This window comes from Acanthaster planci, linkage group LG12 (assembly GCF_054643075.1).
Source record: "Acanthaster planci isolate LZ-2023a linkage group LG12, COTS_SCS, whole genome shotgun sequence".
Lineage (NCBI taxonomy): Eukaryota > Metazoa > Echinodermata > Asteroidea > Valvatida > Acanthasteridae > Acanthaster > Acanthaster planci.
This window is the reverse complement of record NC_141788.1, coordinates 2,665-20,397: the sequence shown is the minus strand read 5'-3', so window position 1 is coordinate 20,397 and position 17,733 is coordinate 2,665. Positions and strand designations below refer to the sequence as shown.

At 37.9% G+C, this 17,733-nt stretch overlaps 1 protein-coding gene and 1 long non-coding RNA gene across 3 annotated transcripts; both read right to left on the bottom strand.

Annotated features, from left to right (window-relative positions):
* Nucleotides 1–1,583: 1,583 nt before the first annotated feature.
* LOC110985813 (uncharacterized) lies at nucleotides 1,584–7,873 on the bottom strand. The gene is made up of 3 exons (XR_015427362.1): nucleotides 7,703–7,873; nucleotides 3,938–4,117; nucleotides 1,584–3,185 (listed from the first exon to the last, which is right to left on the bottom strand). It is a non-coding gene; the product is annotated as an uncharacterized LOC110985813 (long non-coding RNA).
* A 1,163-nt stretch (nucleotides 7,874–9,036) lies between these two features.
* On the bottom strand, nucleotides 9,037–16,413 carry LOC110985835 (growth arrest and DNA damage-inducible protein GADD45 beta-like). Of its 2 annotated transcripts, XR_015427406.1 has the most exons (6): nucleotides 16,199–16,413; nucleotides 13,677–13,787; nucleotides 13,398–13,521; nucleotides 12,517–12,660; nucleotides 12,199–12,283; nucleotides 9,037–10,943 (listed from the first exon to the last, which is right to left on the bottom strand). XR_015427406.1 is itself a non-coding variant. In XM_022247214.2 (5 exons), the coding sequence occupies exons 1-5, from the start codon at nucleotides 16,252–16,254 to the stop codon at nucleotides 10,845–10,847; spliced, it is 534 nt and encodes a 177-aa protein (XP_022102906.1). In that variant the 5' UTR covers nucleotides 16,255–16,406; the 3' UTR covers nucleotides 9,037–10,844. The 2 variants fall into 2 exon arrangements, 1 of the variants encoding a protein (XP_022102906.1); XM_022247214.2 differs by lacking the exon at nucleotides 12,199–12,283 and having other exon boundaries at nucleotides 16,199–16,406.
* Between the last annotated feature and the right edge of the window lie 1,320 nt (nucleotides 16,414–17,733).

Here is a 17,733-nt window from a genome sequence, read left to right as displayed (position 1 = left end):
GAAAGATTGTTTGGAATTTCAGGAACAGTCAAGGCATGGTTTAAATCATACCTCAATAATCAGCGTACGAGAGTGTCTGTTAGGCATGCTCAGTCAGTTGAACATGTCTTAACATTTTCAGTGCCACGAGGCTCTGTCATCGGACCACAATGTTTCATTATGTACACTCACCCAGTTGGTGATATAATCAGAGGCCACAATATAAGTTTTCATGTTTATGCTAATGACACTCAACTTTATGTAGAATTTAACCCCAAGGTTCTTGGTGGCTGTGATAGAGCCCTCACTAACCTCTCCGTGTGCATTATGAAGATCAATACGTGGATGATGCGCAATAGGTTAACCAGAAGAATCAGGATAAGACTGGATTCTGAATTATTGCCTCCACTAGGAACCTGAACTCCCTACCTGCTCTTCAGCTTAAAACTAGGGACATGGCCATTAATCCATCCGCTAGTGTTAGAAACCTTGGTGTTTTGTTTGATTCATCGCTGTCCATGACCAGTCATATTAATTCCATTTGCAAGAGTGTGACCTTTCATATCCATAATCTGCGGCGTATTCGCCGATTTCTGACGCGGGAGTCTTATCTTCATAGTGTCCGGGCTTTAGTTCTTTCTCTCATTCACAACGCCAACTCGTTGATGTATGGTGCCCGGGAAGTTGATCTCCAGCGTCTGCAAAATAAAGCGGCGCGTCGTGTTCGCATGTGGCTGAGAAAACAGCTCAGTTCAGTTACTTCGATCTCTCCATTGGTTCACAGTGCGAGAAAGAATTAAGTTCAAAATCCTTCTTTACGTTTAGAAGTCTATTCATGGAGAGGCACCCAGCTATTCATCTGAACATCTCAACCTGTACAATACTGGTCCCCCGGAAGAAGGTTGTAGACTCGATCCAGTCTTCGTCTGATGTCACTTGGCTAGTTGTCCCACGCTCCACCAGAAAAGCTGGAGATAATTCTTACTTTGTTGTTGCTCCAGAACTATGGAACCAGCTGCTGTGTGACATCAGGGAAGCGGCGTCAGCCCCCTGTCTTCAAAACGTTCTTGTTCCCGAACTGAGGGCATTCAAACACATTTAGTGTACTATCTGTTTCAACTTCATTTTATTTTTGTATGTCAATTGTTTAATTTATTTATTACTTTCGTTTGTAAAGCTCTGAGTTCTTAATACAGCGCTCTATAAATGCTTATTATTTTTACAATTGGAGTGGAATTACATTTTTACTGAGTAAGAATCGTTATTGGAAAGTATTTTAAAATGTTGCTGTCGGCAAGACAGGTGGTGTAAATACCTTTTTTATGTGCAGGGGAGGTAATAAGTCGTGAGCCCTAAATAAGGCAGGTGGCACCAACTTATGTGGCACTCCGACCCTGCCCGAGATAATAAAATGTAGAATGACACATAATAGTTCGACGAGAAAATAGCCGGTTCTGCTGGACATTGCGGTACCATAGAATATACTGCACGTGATTACAGCAGTGGCGCCGTAAACTGCCAAAGAGTGCTTTAGTGGCAACCAAATAGACATTGGCGGTCACATAAGGGACTAGAAAAGTAAAGAAGAGCAAATCAAAGCAACATAATCGAAATTGTTACCAACTGTATTCAATTTTATGTCAGCATTTTGTTAAAACGATAATCTTCATGTCGAGATACCAAGTGCAATCAATGTTGAAAAAAGTAATTGTTTAAAGAATGTGGTCGGCTTCAAATCAAACGTTTTAAATCTTTTACATAAACAAATTTATCCTAATAACGAAGCTAATTATTACATTCCATAAACATTAGTGACTCAAAATTATACTGCATGCCTAATCTAACGTCCATATCAACTTATGACCGACAACACAGGATACTAATCGTTTTGTTTTGCCATCCTCCAGAATATTGTTCATGAACAGTAGTAACTGCCCAAACCCTTTTTTATGCGTAAACATATTTGGGTTGAAATATGTAACTGACAGTGTTGGTCTTATTCACATTTTTGTCTTAATTTACACATTTGTGTTTATCGTAAGGGCCCCTTAAAGTTTGTAAGAAGGCAACAAATTGTCCACAGTTGGCTGGCTATGTTAAGCGGTATTATATTGTCAAGGATCCGATATTCATTGGCACGTTCTATGGCACATCGAACATGACTTCGTAGTTTTTCAATGCATTGTTTCTGTTCTGAGTACAGGGTGTTTAAATTCTTCCTTTTCAGACGGGAAGGAATAATCATAAGATAAGCTCCGACCTCTTGCAGTTCTTTCTCAATAGGAAAGTGTTCATCCACTACTACTTGGTCTCCAGGATCCAGTACACGTGAGATTAGAGACCTTACAGTTAGTTCTTTATTAGATATGGGAGTTGCAAACAAAGTGCTAACGAAAGAAACTCCACCCACAGGTGAGATCCCCAGCAAGCCTTTACAGCTTGTGATTTCATTGCAGTTTGCATTTTTTACAGAATGTGGCTTCTGTCCTGGACCAGCTTCCACTCTTAGCACCACTGAGTGTAATATAACCCGGGTCTTATGGAACAATGTTTTAAAGACAGTTGGCAGAGTGTCATTGACTTGAGCTCTTGATGACCAAATTGGCATTGCTCCTAGGACAGCATACAGGTAATTTGCCCAAGCAAGTATAACCTGTTCTACACACGACACACTTACTCCAAATCGATATGCCAAATCTTGGTCACTAGGATCTTGTTTTAACTTCACCAGGAATAGAAAGAACTGGTCAATTAAAGCCAAACTCCCATGACAGAAAGATTGATGATTCGCAGGTAGAAAGTTACTATTGCAATAATTCAAAGAGCAGCATATCATCCGCTCTGCGGTCGGCTGTAAAGCAATAAATGTAGCACGCAGAATTTTATAGTCCTTAAATCCTGTGTAGAATGATATGAGATCCGGATCTGTGGAGAATCTGTCCAGACAGAATCTCTGTGATTGTAGATCGTGAACCTGTTGTTGTAGTTTCTTTATATAGTGTGTTGCTGCCACTAATTTTTCTTGATGTGTAAAACCTTCATAGTTACGCTCTGAGTAATCATGGTCCTGCTGCCAAAGTGTTACATCAAGTTTCTTAACATTCTTCTTGTTGCATGAATATCCCTGTGATGGCTCAAACAAAGATTGGGAGGGATTCCTTGATGTCATACTCTCCACATACATGTAATCACTATCCTGGGACCTGCTAACAAATGACAAGTAGAGGAAATGTTTTAAACTTTTGTAGGAAGTTTGAGATTAGTGGAATGAAAGTGCGAAAGAGCACTTATAAATGATCATTGAAAACTGGTTTGGGAATGAAAGCCTGGTCCATCATCAAGGCCTTGTTCCTATATTTCCCGTTTACGTACAATCAGTGTTGAATTTTTTCAAATATTTAAAGTATTGTGAAACACCTATCTTACCATATCTGTGGTTTGTGCATGTACCTCTTGCACACAGCACTAAAATGTCTGTACAATGTACAGTACAAGTACATATACATGGTCATTGGTGTGTGGACTATGTGCATTTCTGTTATGAGATGCAGAATGCAGCGATGCTGGTGTTGTGTGATGTTTCAGTTCCATTAAATACTGCCCATGCCTGTCCCATGACAATTATGAGGTTGGTGAATGTCATGTCAAGGGATAGAGTCCAACAATGGGAGGCAACCATAGGAAAGCAGGAAAGTGTTTTGAAACCATCTGATGTTTTATTATCCCGTAATACTGACCCAACTATGCCACAGGTTTTAAACCATAACAGGTATATGTATAGAGCAAACCATCGGAGTTATATGTGAAGATACTTTAGATTCTTCAAAAATTTCTTGATGCAAAATCATCATGTTTCGCTTACATCAAACATCCATTAGAAAGTGCATTGTAACACAACTTTGATGTAAAGAAGTAAAAAAAAAGTAACAACACTTTTAAATTGTCTGCATGTACTTACTCAGATTTCTTGGAAATTCTGTTTCCAATACCAAATCTTGGAGATGTCTCATCTGCTTCCTCAAACCATTGAAAGATCTGAGGTATTGCTCCTGGTCAAAGTAACTCTCTCTTCCCGGGAAAGTCTGGAGTGTGTCAGAATCCAAGAAATGCATGTTGCACACCAGAGCATTCCTTGTATCTGAAACAGGTACATTGTACATGTATGTTAAAAAAGAACAATTTCAAAATTCATAAAACAAGCATTCTTATGAAAGAAATTGACATTCACCTACAGTGTTGGCCTGATTTCCATTTATTCCAAAACTGACTGAACAAACCACTTCATAAATTTCTGCTTTTTAACCTTCTGAAGCCTTTCTGACTTAAGCAAGAAAATAATGATTTGGTCAATCTTTTAGATATGCTTTAAATCAACTTATGCAAATTCTAAACAAAATCAATGATTTGCCTACATGTACCTGGCAGATTTCGAAAGTAAAAACCAATGAGGGGCATGATTCCTACTTAAGTTTTTTGTTTTTCCAAATTGTTGTGTGGCTTTGGTAATTGGGTGAGTCGGGTCTGGAATTATAATTGCTGCTCTGAGACAGCAATTTGAAAAACAAAATAGTTGCATGGCTCTTCTCCACTGTACTTCCGTAGGTTCTGCCTTCTGTGTTAAGTATCGCACATCTAATTGCTTTCTGGCAAAACTTTCCTTTATCATTCCTCCGTGCTAGGCCAGGCAATATTTGTGCAAGATGATATAAGGATTGTTAGTCGCTAACATCAATACAGGCACTAAAGAATCTCTAACCAAAGTATAAGAATATAGTAGTAACATTTTTTGTGCTGAGCCTTCAGGACGATTTCAAGTAGCCTTATGTCCTACGATCATTTTTGCCAAATTATTTTAGCAGATGACACACTGCCTATGGTGGTGACCCATGTGAGGGATTTATACTGCCATTTGCCTTTAAAGACTTACTGTGTGAATAAATTGCCAAGAATTTATCACATGGTGATATTCAATAGCTTCTGCAAAAGAAAGACCTCTGGGAATGAATCAAAGAAGTGGAAAATAAGCATTTGCTTTAACTGCCAAAATTCAAGATTTGTTTTTGATTTTTACAGATAAAAATCAAGCACCAAATGTTAACTGTCAAAACCTTCAAGTGTACTTACCAGGCTTTAAATAAAAATGTGTTTGTTTCTCCATAAACATATGAAGATTGATTTCAAATATTTGAGGTAATTTTCTAGTCGATATATTTTGTCGGTTCACTTTTACAAATCTATATTTTTTCTACTACAAAGACTTTACATTTTGGACTCGTCGCTTGCAATGTATCAATCACCGTGTGACAAAAGTTTGTTGACTTGCACTTTGATAAAACAAAACAAGATTTAGGCTTTATGATGAGCATGCATGTATGTATGAGTGACAAAAAACATCGGCCACACTAGACTGTTTCCTGCCCCCTCCCCTCCAATTTTTAAGTCTGAATGCATCAATGAAAATGGGATCTGGAACCACACTACAGCGGTACGAGCAAATTCTGTAACCACTTGAAGCTGGATGACTTGTAAACACGCATAATTTTTCTTATTAGTTCCACGGAGAATGAGTATCCTCATTTAAGAATTCTTTATTTCATTTCAGCGGTTGACTAATAATGACTTGGTTGGGTCGAGGCACAATTCCTAGGTCAAAGAATGTACATGTATGGATAAACTAAACCGTCCCCAGCAGCTTTTCCGAGTAAGAAAATCCAGCGTTAAGTGGTTAAACATGTGCTCGTGCCTGACCTCAGTGCATTTTCAAAATGAGTGGATGAGGCTTAGTCCTCAGCTTTGCTGATTCTAACTATTCCAAACTGCATGTGAGGCTCTGTCTGGAACCAGAGAAACCCAAGACCAAGCCTAACCAATTCCTTTCAAAACACCCTTAGTCTATGCTGTATAGTTTCCGATGAATTTGTAGACTTTTTTTCGGTTTTTTTACTGCATTTTTCAAAAATAAAAAAATAATATAAAAAATCCAGGCGGCCTCCAAAAAGGAAGCAGGCAGGGACGAGAAACATTTTTTTTACTTTGCCTTATGAAAAAGAATTGTTTTTTTTCCATAACGTATCTAATTTTTGCAAATTTAGCGGGTTTACCTTCAAACTACTTTGATGCCACACGAAAGACTAGGCAAGTACTACATGTAGTAACTCTTACAAATAAAAAAGTTTATTTCTAGGTTTACTTCTAAGTAGAAATCCTTTTTCTTCGAAATTCAGTTTTTTTTTTCATTGGGACCCATTTTTGACTTTTTCCGTGTAGTGACCAATTTTCACACTTTTATCAAGTTCCCCTCAGATCATCAGTAATACTATTTTGAAGAATGATCATTTGTATCTATCAGTTTATTTCTGTAAATTACTTAACCATACAAAGGAGTCTGTGTAATGTACAAGTCAGGCCAAAATTCATACAGAGTGGGAAAACGGCAAAAAAAGGCAACATTTTTTCCTCCAAATGAGGAAAAGGCGAGTTTTCTACAATTAGCAACAAGCAGAAAGCTTACAACACTGTAAGTAATGAACATATCGGTGCAATTTCAGCTCATAAAATCAAGCAGATGTTTAGTTATGCCCCTGGATATCCCAGATAAACTTTTCGAAAGTAATCCCTATGAATCGGGACAGGGCCCTGTATACATATGAGCATGGAGGAAGGACACAGAAGGAGTTTGAACTGCCCGGGCTATAACATCTGGCCGATTACCACTTTCTGGCATGCCTGGTATGTCCATAGCCAGAGCACAGCGCACGCCTGCTACCCACCACCTGTTTCGCAACCATAAGCTCCCTTTGTACCCCATGATCGTCGCCGCAATTTTTCGTTGGTAATCTGCATCCCTAAAACGTTGTGTACTGCAGTAGAGGAAGATGAATATTCATGCCATCGTTGGTGCTTGATATGAACCGACAACATCATCAAATGTAGTGTGCGCAGTTGCTTTTATTAGGCTGTATACCCGAAGTGTTCATGTGCAGTTGTTGCCCTTATCGAATGCTTTCTTCTGGACTTCTTTTAGGAATAAATAGCCAAGCTGTTTGTAAGATTTTGTGTTTTGTTTGAATCATTTTTATGATGGCATTTGTACAAAGGCGTATTTTATGCAATTTCAAGATCACACCTTGTGATGAAATAGCCCATTTTGTTGCTAATGAACTAAGCTTTCCAGAAGTAGTGAACATTTTGTTGGCCAGTCTTAGCCAAATTTGTTCCAAGTCTTTGACACTGATGTATATTGGACGGAGGAGACTAGAATTACAAATTTTGCATGGATAATGAAACAGTGTGTCAAAATTTAAAAAGTTTATTTATGATGGCAAAAGTAGGTCTAATATCAGGAATTTTTCTCTCTCTATTTCCTGGTCACATCGATAGCTTGTATTTAATTGCAAGCAAAAAACTACAAGTATTGCCAGGGTATTACTGGCCCCACTTTTCCAGCTAAGATGCAGGCAGCAATATGGCATTTTTGGAATATTTTCTATTATTTGTCAGACTCGGCGTCGACCATCATTGGACGCTTTGAAGTGCCTGAGTTACAACTCCTGTGTCCTTCCTCCATGCCGATACGAGTTGCGACAGAGGAGTATTCGTCGGGCCCTGTTTACGGGCATGACGAGTACCGGGTGTCATAATGGACTATGCACATGCTGTAGAATTTGTGGAGTGGTAATGCACGCATGGCAGGAGGAGTAGATGGCTCTTTTAATACAGCTACCTCTGAATTGCTTCCTTCATTCTTGAGTATTGCAGACATCCATATCCTCCTTTGCTTTTCAACAAGAAACCGTATGCAAGGAAACCTTCAAAGGATCTCTCCTGTTGGGAACGCACCACTACTAGCACTGCTTACCGACATCTTGCATTTCTTTATGCTAAATTAATGAGGGCGCTATTCACATACTGGCCAGGTACTAGGTAGGCATGCGCAAACTAAGAACAACTTCGGATAATAAACTGAGTTAAACTCACTGTTTAGATTTTGTCACTATCAAATCGTCAGAGATATAAAATACTCTGAAAGAGATGCTGAGAAAGGTCTATACAAACCAGCAATCAAGGTCGTCCTTTTGTTAGTATGTGCAAAGTACATGTATAACTTATTGCTTGATGTTAACGGCACAAGCGTAATTATTCCATTCCCATGTTTACACAAATAAATTCAGTGTTCAGCCTGCAATTCCGGTTGTTCCATTATAATAATAATCCTGTGCGGGACAGTTGGGCACGAAAGGCAAAATAAGTTAAATAACCCCATTAAGATTCAACGCGGAGACGGCGGAGAGAGACGCCTTCTCTATATTTTGCACCCGTATACCGTGCATCTTCAGCCTAGGTTGATGTCACGCAAATTCGGAATTCACCGGCTCGAAAACCACCCTGCAGGAGTGTATCCAGGAATTTGCCAAAGGGGGGGGGGGTCAGGCCAGGGATTACTTTTATATCAATGTCTTATTTTTGCGGACAAGCGAAAAGGATGATGAAACATTACATTACATACTTTATGTGATATGGCATTGGTGCACTTAATACTTCCGCTATTATTATTATTAATCATATTAATTCCCGTGTTTAGAGCAGGTTCTTTCGAGGGAGGGTCATCCACCCTGGATCTGCGCTTACCCTCACCGTCAAAGAAAAAAACAGCCTTTTAGGAAAAAATATTATATTTATTCTCCTGTTCAAAAGGCACAGATGGGAAGGCCAGCTGTTTCAGGGTGAATGACGGAAAGTATTCCCTGCACACCAGGAACTGTTGGCATATGTTTCTCAAATGAACTGCATCCATTTTGCTCCAATTTAAGGAAAGCCAGTCATACCCCATTTATAAGAAAAGATCACGTCAAAGACGAAATCTGAATGAATGTTACGTGGAAGGATATTCAGAGTCATTCTAACATCGTTATCCGCCATATTTAATACAACTGTTTTATGATGCAGAACCAACAAGTAAATGCTGAAAGAAACTCGTTTCAGGCTATACTTGTTCTAATTTTCAGTGCTTCAATGAAATATTTGGGAAAAGTATGACATTGATGAAACTAACAGAGGTATCATGACATCAGGGCGCCGTTTAATGCAAGGGCTGCAGTATAAGTCCAGTTAATCAAACACCACTGTTTGGTTAATTTTGGGATTCTTTTATCTGAGGTTCTCTAATCCCTTCAAGTATTTTCACGAATCAAGCAACTCACTATCCCAAATTTCTTTACAAAGTTTAATCAAATTACATGCAAACCACCAAGAATCCAAAAGGGGACGAATTTTGGAAACAATTTATCACGCACATTTTACAATACAGTTCAGGGAGACGGGGGTAATGAGCCTATCAATGTCGGTGTTTATACAGTACATGTATGTCAAACAAGTGCCTGTCTCAAACCAAAAGTAAATTTTGTACTGTTAGCTCTAAGCATAAACCTCTATCTTTCCTATTCAGTTTCCTTGTTTCCTGACTGCACGATGGTCAGTTAATCACAATAGCTATTTGGACACTTTGACCAAGAGAAGATTTTGTTGAATCAGTTTTACTATTTCTCCTCTGTTTCGATGAAAACTGCAACTCGTTTCTTTCAATGTTTACTCCAGGACAATGAATGTACATTGTTTAGCAATAAGCTGCACTGTTGTCATGGTGACTGATACCCTAACTGCGTCTTTCTTCAATCCTCAAATTTGAACATTTTCACACAACTTGTGTGTCAAACTACTTAAATTGAATAAAGCATTTATTTCAATTGACTAATATACACGGTGTAGTGATGCACGAAGGGAATTATTCTATAACACAAACAATGGAAATTTTATAGTCCAATTCCAAACAGATTGCTTTGGGGAACATACGACAGAAAATTTTGAATTGACAGTCAATTTTAGAATATTTCCCCTGTGCTGAATACACTACATAAACGTTATAAATATTTTTGCTATATGATAAATATGCTATATTACACGTATTTACTTTATTCTAAAACATGCAGGTCTTTCATAAACCTAACCACAATTGATCGATCTTACAATGTAATTTCAAGGCATAAGGTAACCTCTGCGTTTGGAGAACTTTAATTCGTCTGAATACTATCTTAGTCACCCGTAATTAAAACAAGGATGAATGAATTCGAACAAAACAGAAATCCTGATCTGAAAGCATTCATTCTAGATTAAAAGTTATACAAGGTCTGATACCGTGCACGTACATGTTATGTTCTTTTTGCTGGTCAATGCTAAAAACAGTTTATAAGCAACAAGAATCACTTATCACATTTGTTGGATAAGTCTGAACTCAGAATTTGATACTGTATACATTTGTATGTCCAAGTGCCTCAACAATGACATTTGTTGCAGCATCCACCAGGAATGAACAAAATCACCATTAAATTTGTTGTCAAACAACTGTGTTCCAAAGAGAAATACAGTTCGATTCCAATAAATCCTGTTTGATACTTTTAAAACAAAATCCAGAAACAGATGCTGCAACCTCCTGAATTAAACAAGTAAATTAACTGAATTAGCCTAGTGGCTAGTGGAGTTGCTTTTCACTCAGTCTTGGACTCCTCAGTGCAACTTTGTATTTTTCATGGCGCTTTAATACATTTAAAGGTCTGTATTTTTTCCTCTGTTCTGCCACGTGTTATTCTCCTGTTGCTATGATGACACAAATGTTCTCCACTCTCCTTCAGGGGTGTTCCCCAAGTACACATGGCCTTCCCTTGAACAAAGTGGCAGATGCTATCCAACAAAGTACACATGCATCTTCTCTGTTTAACATAGCACACTTTTCCGCAACTGGCACAGTCCAACTGTACTTTTTCTTCAGTCAACAGAGGGGGCTTGTTGTACCACACTCTTACATTTGTCCCTCAAGATGCAACAGAGATGTGCGGAAAGGGCATTTCCTTGGCCATGACATGATAATGTTCAAGAAAGCAGCCTGTAGTAGCATCAATCTCCTTGGGAAACTGTAAGGCATAAGAGTATCACAAAACTGAAAGATGAACAAGGAATTTTTTTTATACATTATAAACATCATGTCAAGCTCCAAATTATCTTTTTGTTCATTAATTTTAATTTGATTCCTCGGGTAACCCGATATAACCATTCGATGGAAATCATGTCTGGTGTCCTGAACCAAAACTTTAGCAAGATCACACCCCTATTTGTCTTGACAAAGGAATAATGGGAGTATTTGGAAATGCTGAGGAGACCTTACTATTTTTCTTGTACTGGACAAAGTTTTCTTATCAACCATAAATGCAGAACTTTGGGGAAAATTTGGCCTTCTATCATAGTTTTTAACAACCTCTGCAAAATTTCAAATGAAATTTCTCAGCAACAAGTTTGGAATATCATATTTTGGTTTCGGCTATTTTTAGGGTTGGAAATAAGAGCTAAAAATTTAAAATCTTTATCTGAAATTAATGAAAATACAATGAAACATTCAAGAAGAGCTCAAAGAGTAATATCCAACATTACAAACAGCAGCTTGATTCTCAATAAACGTAGATGAATCCAACTGTCTCCAAATACCCTCCAAGTGGATGTATCTCTAGTGACACATTTATCTTGCATTTCTTTAAATGAATGATGTATACCATATTTATCTATACAGTCCACTCATGTACTCATGATTTCTTTCCCTAGTTGGATCAAATTCTCTGTGTTTTATGACTTTGTTCTATAACATTTGATTTCTAATTGGTATTTTAAAAATTGAAATTGAAACACACCTTCATCCAAAACAAACTGAATAAGGCTTGCCTTCTTATTTGTTTCTCTTATTTGCCTCTTTAAATAGCCAGTCAATCACCCCCATCCCAACAAAGGAGGTAGGAAAAACATGTTTTGTCATGTACATGTACATTTAGATGATTACTTGTTCCTGAAGTGAGGAAAATTTGCTGTTTTTATACTTGAATAAGTTGAACAAAATCACAAAGCTGAGGCAGATAAAGCTCACTTGCATTTAATAATATGAATTTTCGACTAAAAACCTGTTACTGACTTTTGACTGTGGTGAAGACACAAAGAGGTACCTGTATGTTTTTGGGTTTGTAGGCATAAATGTAAGCACATGTAATACGTTTCCCCCGGGAATAATTTACATGTAATCCTGGAGCACTGAAAACTACACTGGGTATGTGGGGGTGTGTTTGTACATGTACATGTATGTGCACACAAGCTGTACATGTAAAGTACAATACACAATAATAGTACCATAGCTCAATGCTGATCAACTGCCACACAGCCTTGTTGTGGCCCACTGATGAGCTACGTTCCAAGGTCAACAGTTAAAGGCTTCCTAGAATGGTACAGGAAGGTACAATCCATTGAGCTTCCATGAAGGCAAACAATGTGTAGGCCAGTTACTTTTCAACTGGGACAGAAATTCAAGAAATGTAAAAGGTGCAGAGTAACATGGTAGATAATATGGGTAATAGCAGGTCCCTCATCCATACCAACATTGTAATCTAAGCTATCAGCAGTGCATTTTCATTACAAAATATATTACATTAACAAACTACACCAACTTACATCTACAAGAAGACAGACAAAATCTTCACTATTGCTTCTATGGCGAGGATGAGGAGCACGACAATTATCCAAGGTATCAAGTGAAACGTGATTCACTTCATCATTGTTATGGAGAAGTTTTGCCAGGTTTTCACTGCAATCAACCTGCATGTATATTGAAAAAAAATAGTCACAACTGTTGTGCCATACTACAATGCTGTTCTTTCACCATGTTTCTGAAAAAACCTTGACAAACACTTTTTCCCATTATTTCTGTTGATTGAATTTTTGGCCATTTGAAAATCTTGTTCATTAATCTTGAGTCATTTAATATTGAAAAGTACCTGCGTACATGTAACTTATACTTCCAACAGTCCAGAGAGTTTCATTCTCACATATTTCGTGAAAAAATTATTTGAAGCCATTCTACATAAGGACTGTTTTGGCAGTTCTTTTCCCCACTAGCTTTGTGCACATATGGTGTATAAAACCCCCAGTCAAAGGAGTTAGTCACAGGTTTCCTGGAAGAGTGTGTATTTGTTACTTATTTCACCTTTTTTGTAAATGAATAATCTTTTAATTGTTCAAGTACATGTAGGCTATTTCTTTCATTCATTCTGCAATGTTCCAATTAAAACCTTCAGCATACATTGCATCACACATGCAATGTTCGAAGTAAGCACTTTTGCATATTCTACCACTGTAAACAAATTCCACCTGCTTTTTCAATTTATATGTACATGTACTATACAAACGCCCTTGATAACAACATAATGCTACATGTATGTTAGTCAAATGCTTCAACTTTTTAGCTAAAACCTACATAACTTTCAAAGTTGACTGAATGCTTCATTTATGACAATCCATCCCTATGCAAACAGAACCCTATGGCATCAACAAACCTTGAGCAGCCGTATGTGATGCTCCCGACAGAAAGCCTCCATGAGTGTGAAATGGATGTGAAGGGCAACATCCTCATCAGCATTGTTATCAGCGTGTATACAGAGCATTACTTTATTGGGTTCACTGCAAAAAAGAAGAAAAACTTATGACATGGTCAAGTAAAAGCCTGTTCTTGTGCAAGCATTGCTTTTTCTTCAAAGGAGAAACCAGTACCAATTTAGCAATATATTTTTGCATTTGCTATACAGTTGAAGATTATTGAAATTATTATTTCTGACCTGCCAAGCTTTCTGACTGATGGGTAGACTCCATAAGTGATGCGTCCTTCAACTTTTGCACTCAGGAGGAGCTCCCGCAATGCCATTCTAGCATCCATTGAAATCATGTTGCTGTGGTAACATGGAAAAATATTATTGACTTGATTAAATTCAATGTGGATTCCACCCCTCGCCTCTTTTAGGGTTAAGGGTTCAGTCCATCATCTGTCATTTGAATGCATTTCATATGTTCCCCTGAGGCAACAAAATTCATCAAAATCTAAAGAAGGGTGCCGAAGGATGCCGTAATAACATTCACACGTGTGTCATGTCAATGCTCGCAAGCAATTCTAGTGATTCTTTTTTCGTGTGTGTCATTAGACACAATCATTGGAAATGGCTGTCTTTCACTGTTGTCTTCAATAGAAAGAATAACTTAGAAAGAATAATTTCACAGGGAGTTCAGTCTCATCAACATCTTTAAACCAGGTATACGTTTCAACGATAATTCTGCTTGTTATTTTCTGGTTTACTGTAACTGATGGACTCTACACATACCAACATGTATAACACATTTAACTTAATTACTTGAAAATACAAATTTGCAGGCAGATCCCACAAATACAGGAGACATCAGAGCACTACCGTGCCAACAAATCACATTTACAATAATAACTCCCTTAACAAAATTTTCATTTTTTTAGTTTATCCCATGTCTCCAATAGAAGATTGTCATGTAGACAAATGGGCCTTTGGCATTTACACGTATGAGAGTAGAACTATTGACATCTACATGTATAATCTAAGAGTACAATCAGCAAAGAATGAACCTAGCCTGGGAATGAGGTGATGAGTCACTAACTGCACAAACAATGGGCAACAATCAATGCGTTTCTTTCACTATTCATCCAACTAAATACATCTGAAGAGCAAGGTCACTTAGATATATACTCAATGTGTATAATTGTTGCCACTTTAAATTTGTAAGCCAAGCACAGAGGAGTGGTAAAAAGTTTATCCAAAAGGTATGCTAAAATTAGAAAATTTATTACGTAGGCATATTGGTATAGTTATGGTAGTTTAAATGGTTGAGGCCAATCCATTTTTGTTTTTATCATTTTCACAAATGTAAACACGAGGCCAAAGGGGATGTACAGTAAAACCAATGACAAGTAGCATAGAGATGATCTTTTTATAAATTTTCACTCGAGAGGGTCGTTCCACAATGATTAGTATAGGGTGATTTGTGAAAATGATGAAAAAAAGGTCCTACTGTATGTGGGATCATGGAGTTCCATGGTGGAATTGACAATGTTGAAGACTGTCTGAAACAACATCTTTTATGACATTGATCTCACATCAGCCACAAGCCTTTTTTCATTTGTAGTTACAGATGAAAAAGAGAAATACTGATAGTTGAGAAACATCTCGTGAACGTGCTGACATGGCTGATCACTTTAGCCTCATTGCCACTTTGCCCCCAACCACATTGCCCCATTTAAATTTTACCCCAATGTAAACTTTAACGTTTGTGGATTTAGTTTTCACCACTGGGAAAGGGTGCAACATCAACAGTTTATGTGCCCAACCAATCTAAGTAAAGGTTCAAATGTAGGTACACTGTACATGTAATTTGCCAAGCAAATTGTTACAATAAACATTCTCATCCTACCATATCAAAACGGATCAAGTCATGTCACACCGCAAGGCAATAGGCCTAAATGCAGTGAACTCCTTGTCACCATAAGGATTGAAGATTTCTGCTGAAATTGTAATTGCACATGCCTATACATGTACTTTAACCAATGTAGGATTATCAAAGCCTCAGGGTTGCTGTGATTCTTGACTACTGTATATCAAGTGAATATAATTGCTGAAGGAAAACGAAAAGGAAAAATGTGCATTTTTTTATGTCTCTCTCTGAAAGTCAAGTTTGTTCACAAAAGAAGGCATAGTGGCTCAAACTGTGCTCAAACAAAAGGATTAAATTAGGAGAGAAGACGTTGACTAGAACTATGGGGGATCCATAGAAGACTTTGGACAAACTTTGGTGAAAAGTTTAATGAATGATAATTTCTTTCATTATTCCAATTCTAGTTTTATTAAAACACCTTGTTCATGCCAGAATTTTCCAACACGTTCAAGCACGGCTGGGGTGAAGTGGGGATCGGGAGAATTGCAGATGGGGCGAAACGACATGGGCAAAGTGGATGACTTGGGGCAAAGTGGACTGGAAACGGGTCAAGTGACCTCAAAGCCTTCATGAAGTGATCGACACCCGGCTAATGGACTGACTACACCTCGCTAACTATGGAGGAATTAAAACATAACATGCTAACAGACCATGCACGATAGTCCCTGCACCTGATACATGTACAGTCTAGTAGCCTACATCGTGCCGTCGGGATCACACAATTCATTGCTCAACCATGATGCAATCACGCGCTAACATTGTACATGTACATTAGGCCCTATACTTGTCCTAAAAATACGTCGGTTGACACTGTAAAATTAGATAATTGAAACCATGTTGAAATACTCACTTTGTGCAATTTCTTGATGCCTTGAAGCTCACATCAAATTCTTCTTCAAACGTCATAATTTCCCTCTCCTATTTTGCAGGTACAATAAGAACACTCCCGAACCTGACTCGATGTTTCAGGACTGAAAACTGTGTCGTGTTCGTGCGCGTCATCCAGATGACACGTGAAGGTGCCATGCTACGCGTGGAATGTGCAACGTCGACGTGTAGTAAGGAATCGGGGAAACCCCCTCTGTCGGATCACGTGAAACGACATGTGCACAACAGCTGTGTACATGTAAATGGAGTTCTTTAAAAGTCCTTAAGCAGTGCAGTAGTGCTTGTCGGGAGGGACCCCGATTAGGAATGATACACATGATTACAAACAGCACATTAATTACACCATTAATTTAAACGAGATGTAACCTAGAAAAATGGAACACTAGAAGAAGACAACTCTGGGGGGAAATCGCTTGCACTACGACTACTCAACTAGGGATCAACTAGAGGACAAAGCGCGAGGTCTTTCTCAAAAAAATTAGACAGGACAGAAAAAGTGTTCGATATAAAAAAAAAGTCAAAAGAAAAAAATATTTTATTCAACAACCAAGAACCAATCTAGAAAAAAAACCTGCAATCTATTAAGTAACTTTTTAACCGACAAAAAAGTAACAAAAATGACAAGTCAAAGACAGGCAAAAAAACCCCAAATTAGTGAAAATACCTCAGACCGTAAACTTGAGACCTGGAAATTCAATTTTTTGTCAGACCCAGTAAACCTTAACCTTTTAGTAAAACACTCTTAATAAATAGAAGCATAAAAAAAAGAACCATGTAGGCCTACTAAGAAAATAACGACCCCCCAAAAAAACCAGAAAACCAAATCAAACTAAACACAGTATGCAAGAAAAGGCACAAATCAATTACAATCAAACTTCAATAACCACGTCCACTGCAGGTCCTACACATCTTTCAGAGCAGTACATATGCATATGTGCACTCCTTGGCTGCTGACCTACATGTACTTACTGAAAAAAGACCTTAAGCATGTCTGGTCATAGAGCTGCATGCCTCTTTACACAGGGGTACACACTCACTTCCTATATTGCTACGTACGTGGACTAACAAAAAAAAAGAAAGATTAAATTCACCTCTACTGCAGAGACAATTAAGAAAGCAGTGTATCTTGTAACCCCGTTAAACCTACGTGTACACGACTAAACAAAATTTAGTTGATTTAGTTGAAGTGAAATACCCAGTTAATAATTTAGTATTTTATATTTTTGGAGATATTTGGAGCTTTTAAGGTAGGGTTGGACCAGACTCTAAAAAATGACCGTACTCAGAGGCATAAATTGTTTTTGTACTGGTATTATACTGCTTTTATTTATATGTACATTACTTTGTTACAGCAAGAGTTGGTCCAGAGTTTGGGTTGTGATCATGCGAGTGCACAATGAAAGAAAGACAAGGTTGACTACTATTTATGTGGTTTCATTGTGAATACAGGTCAAGACCTAACCTTTCGTCAAGGCCTTCGTGGCCGGCTGTGTTACT

What these genes read in the sequence shown, in the direction of transcription:
- LOC110985835 (XM_022247214.2), bottom strand. Translation starts at nt 16,254, where the DNA reads ATGACGTTTGAAGAAGAATTTGATGTGAGCTTCAAGGCATCAAGAAAT. An exon ending in GCATCAAGAAATTGCACAAA is followed by an intron (nt 13,788 to 16,198) that starts GTGAGTATTTCA and finishes ATGTTACCACAG; the next exon opens with CAACATGATTTCAATGGATG. An exon ending in TCAGTCAGAAAGCTTGGCAG is followed by an intron (nt 13,522 to 13,676) that starts GTCAGAAATAAT and finishes TCTTTTTTGCAG; the next exon opens with TGAACCCAATAAAGTAATGC.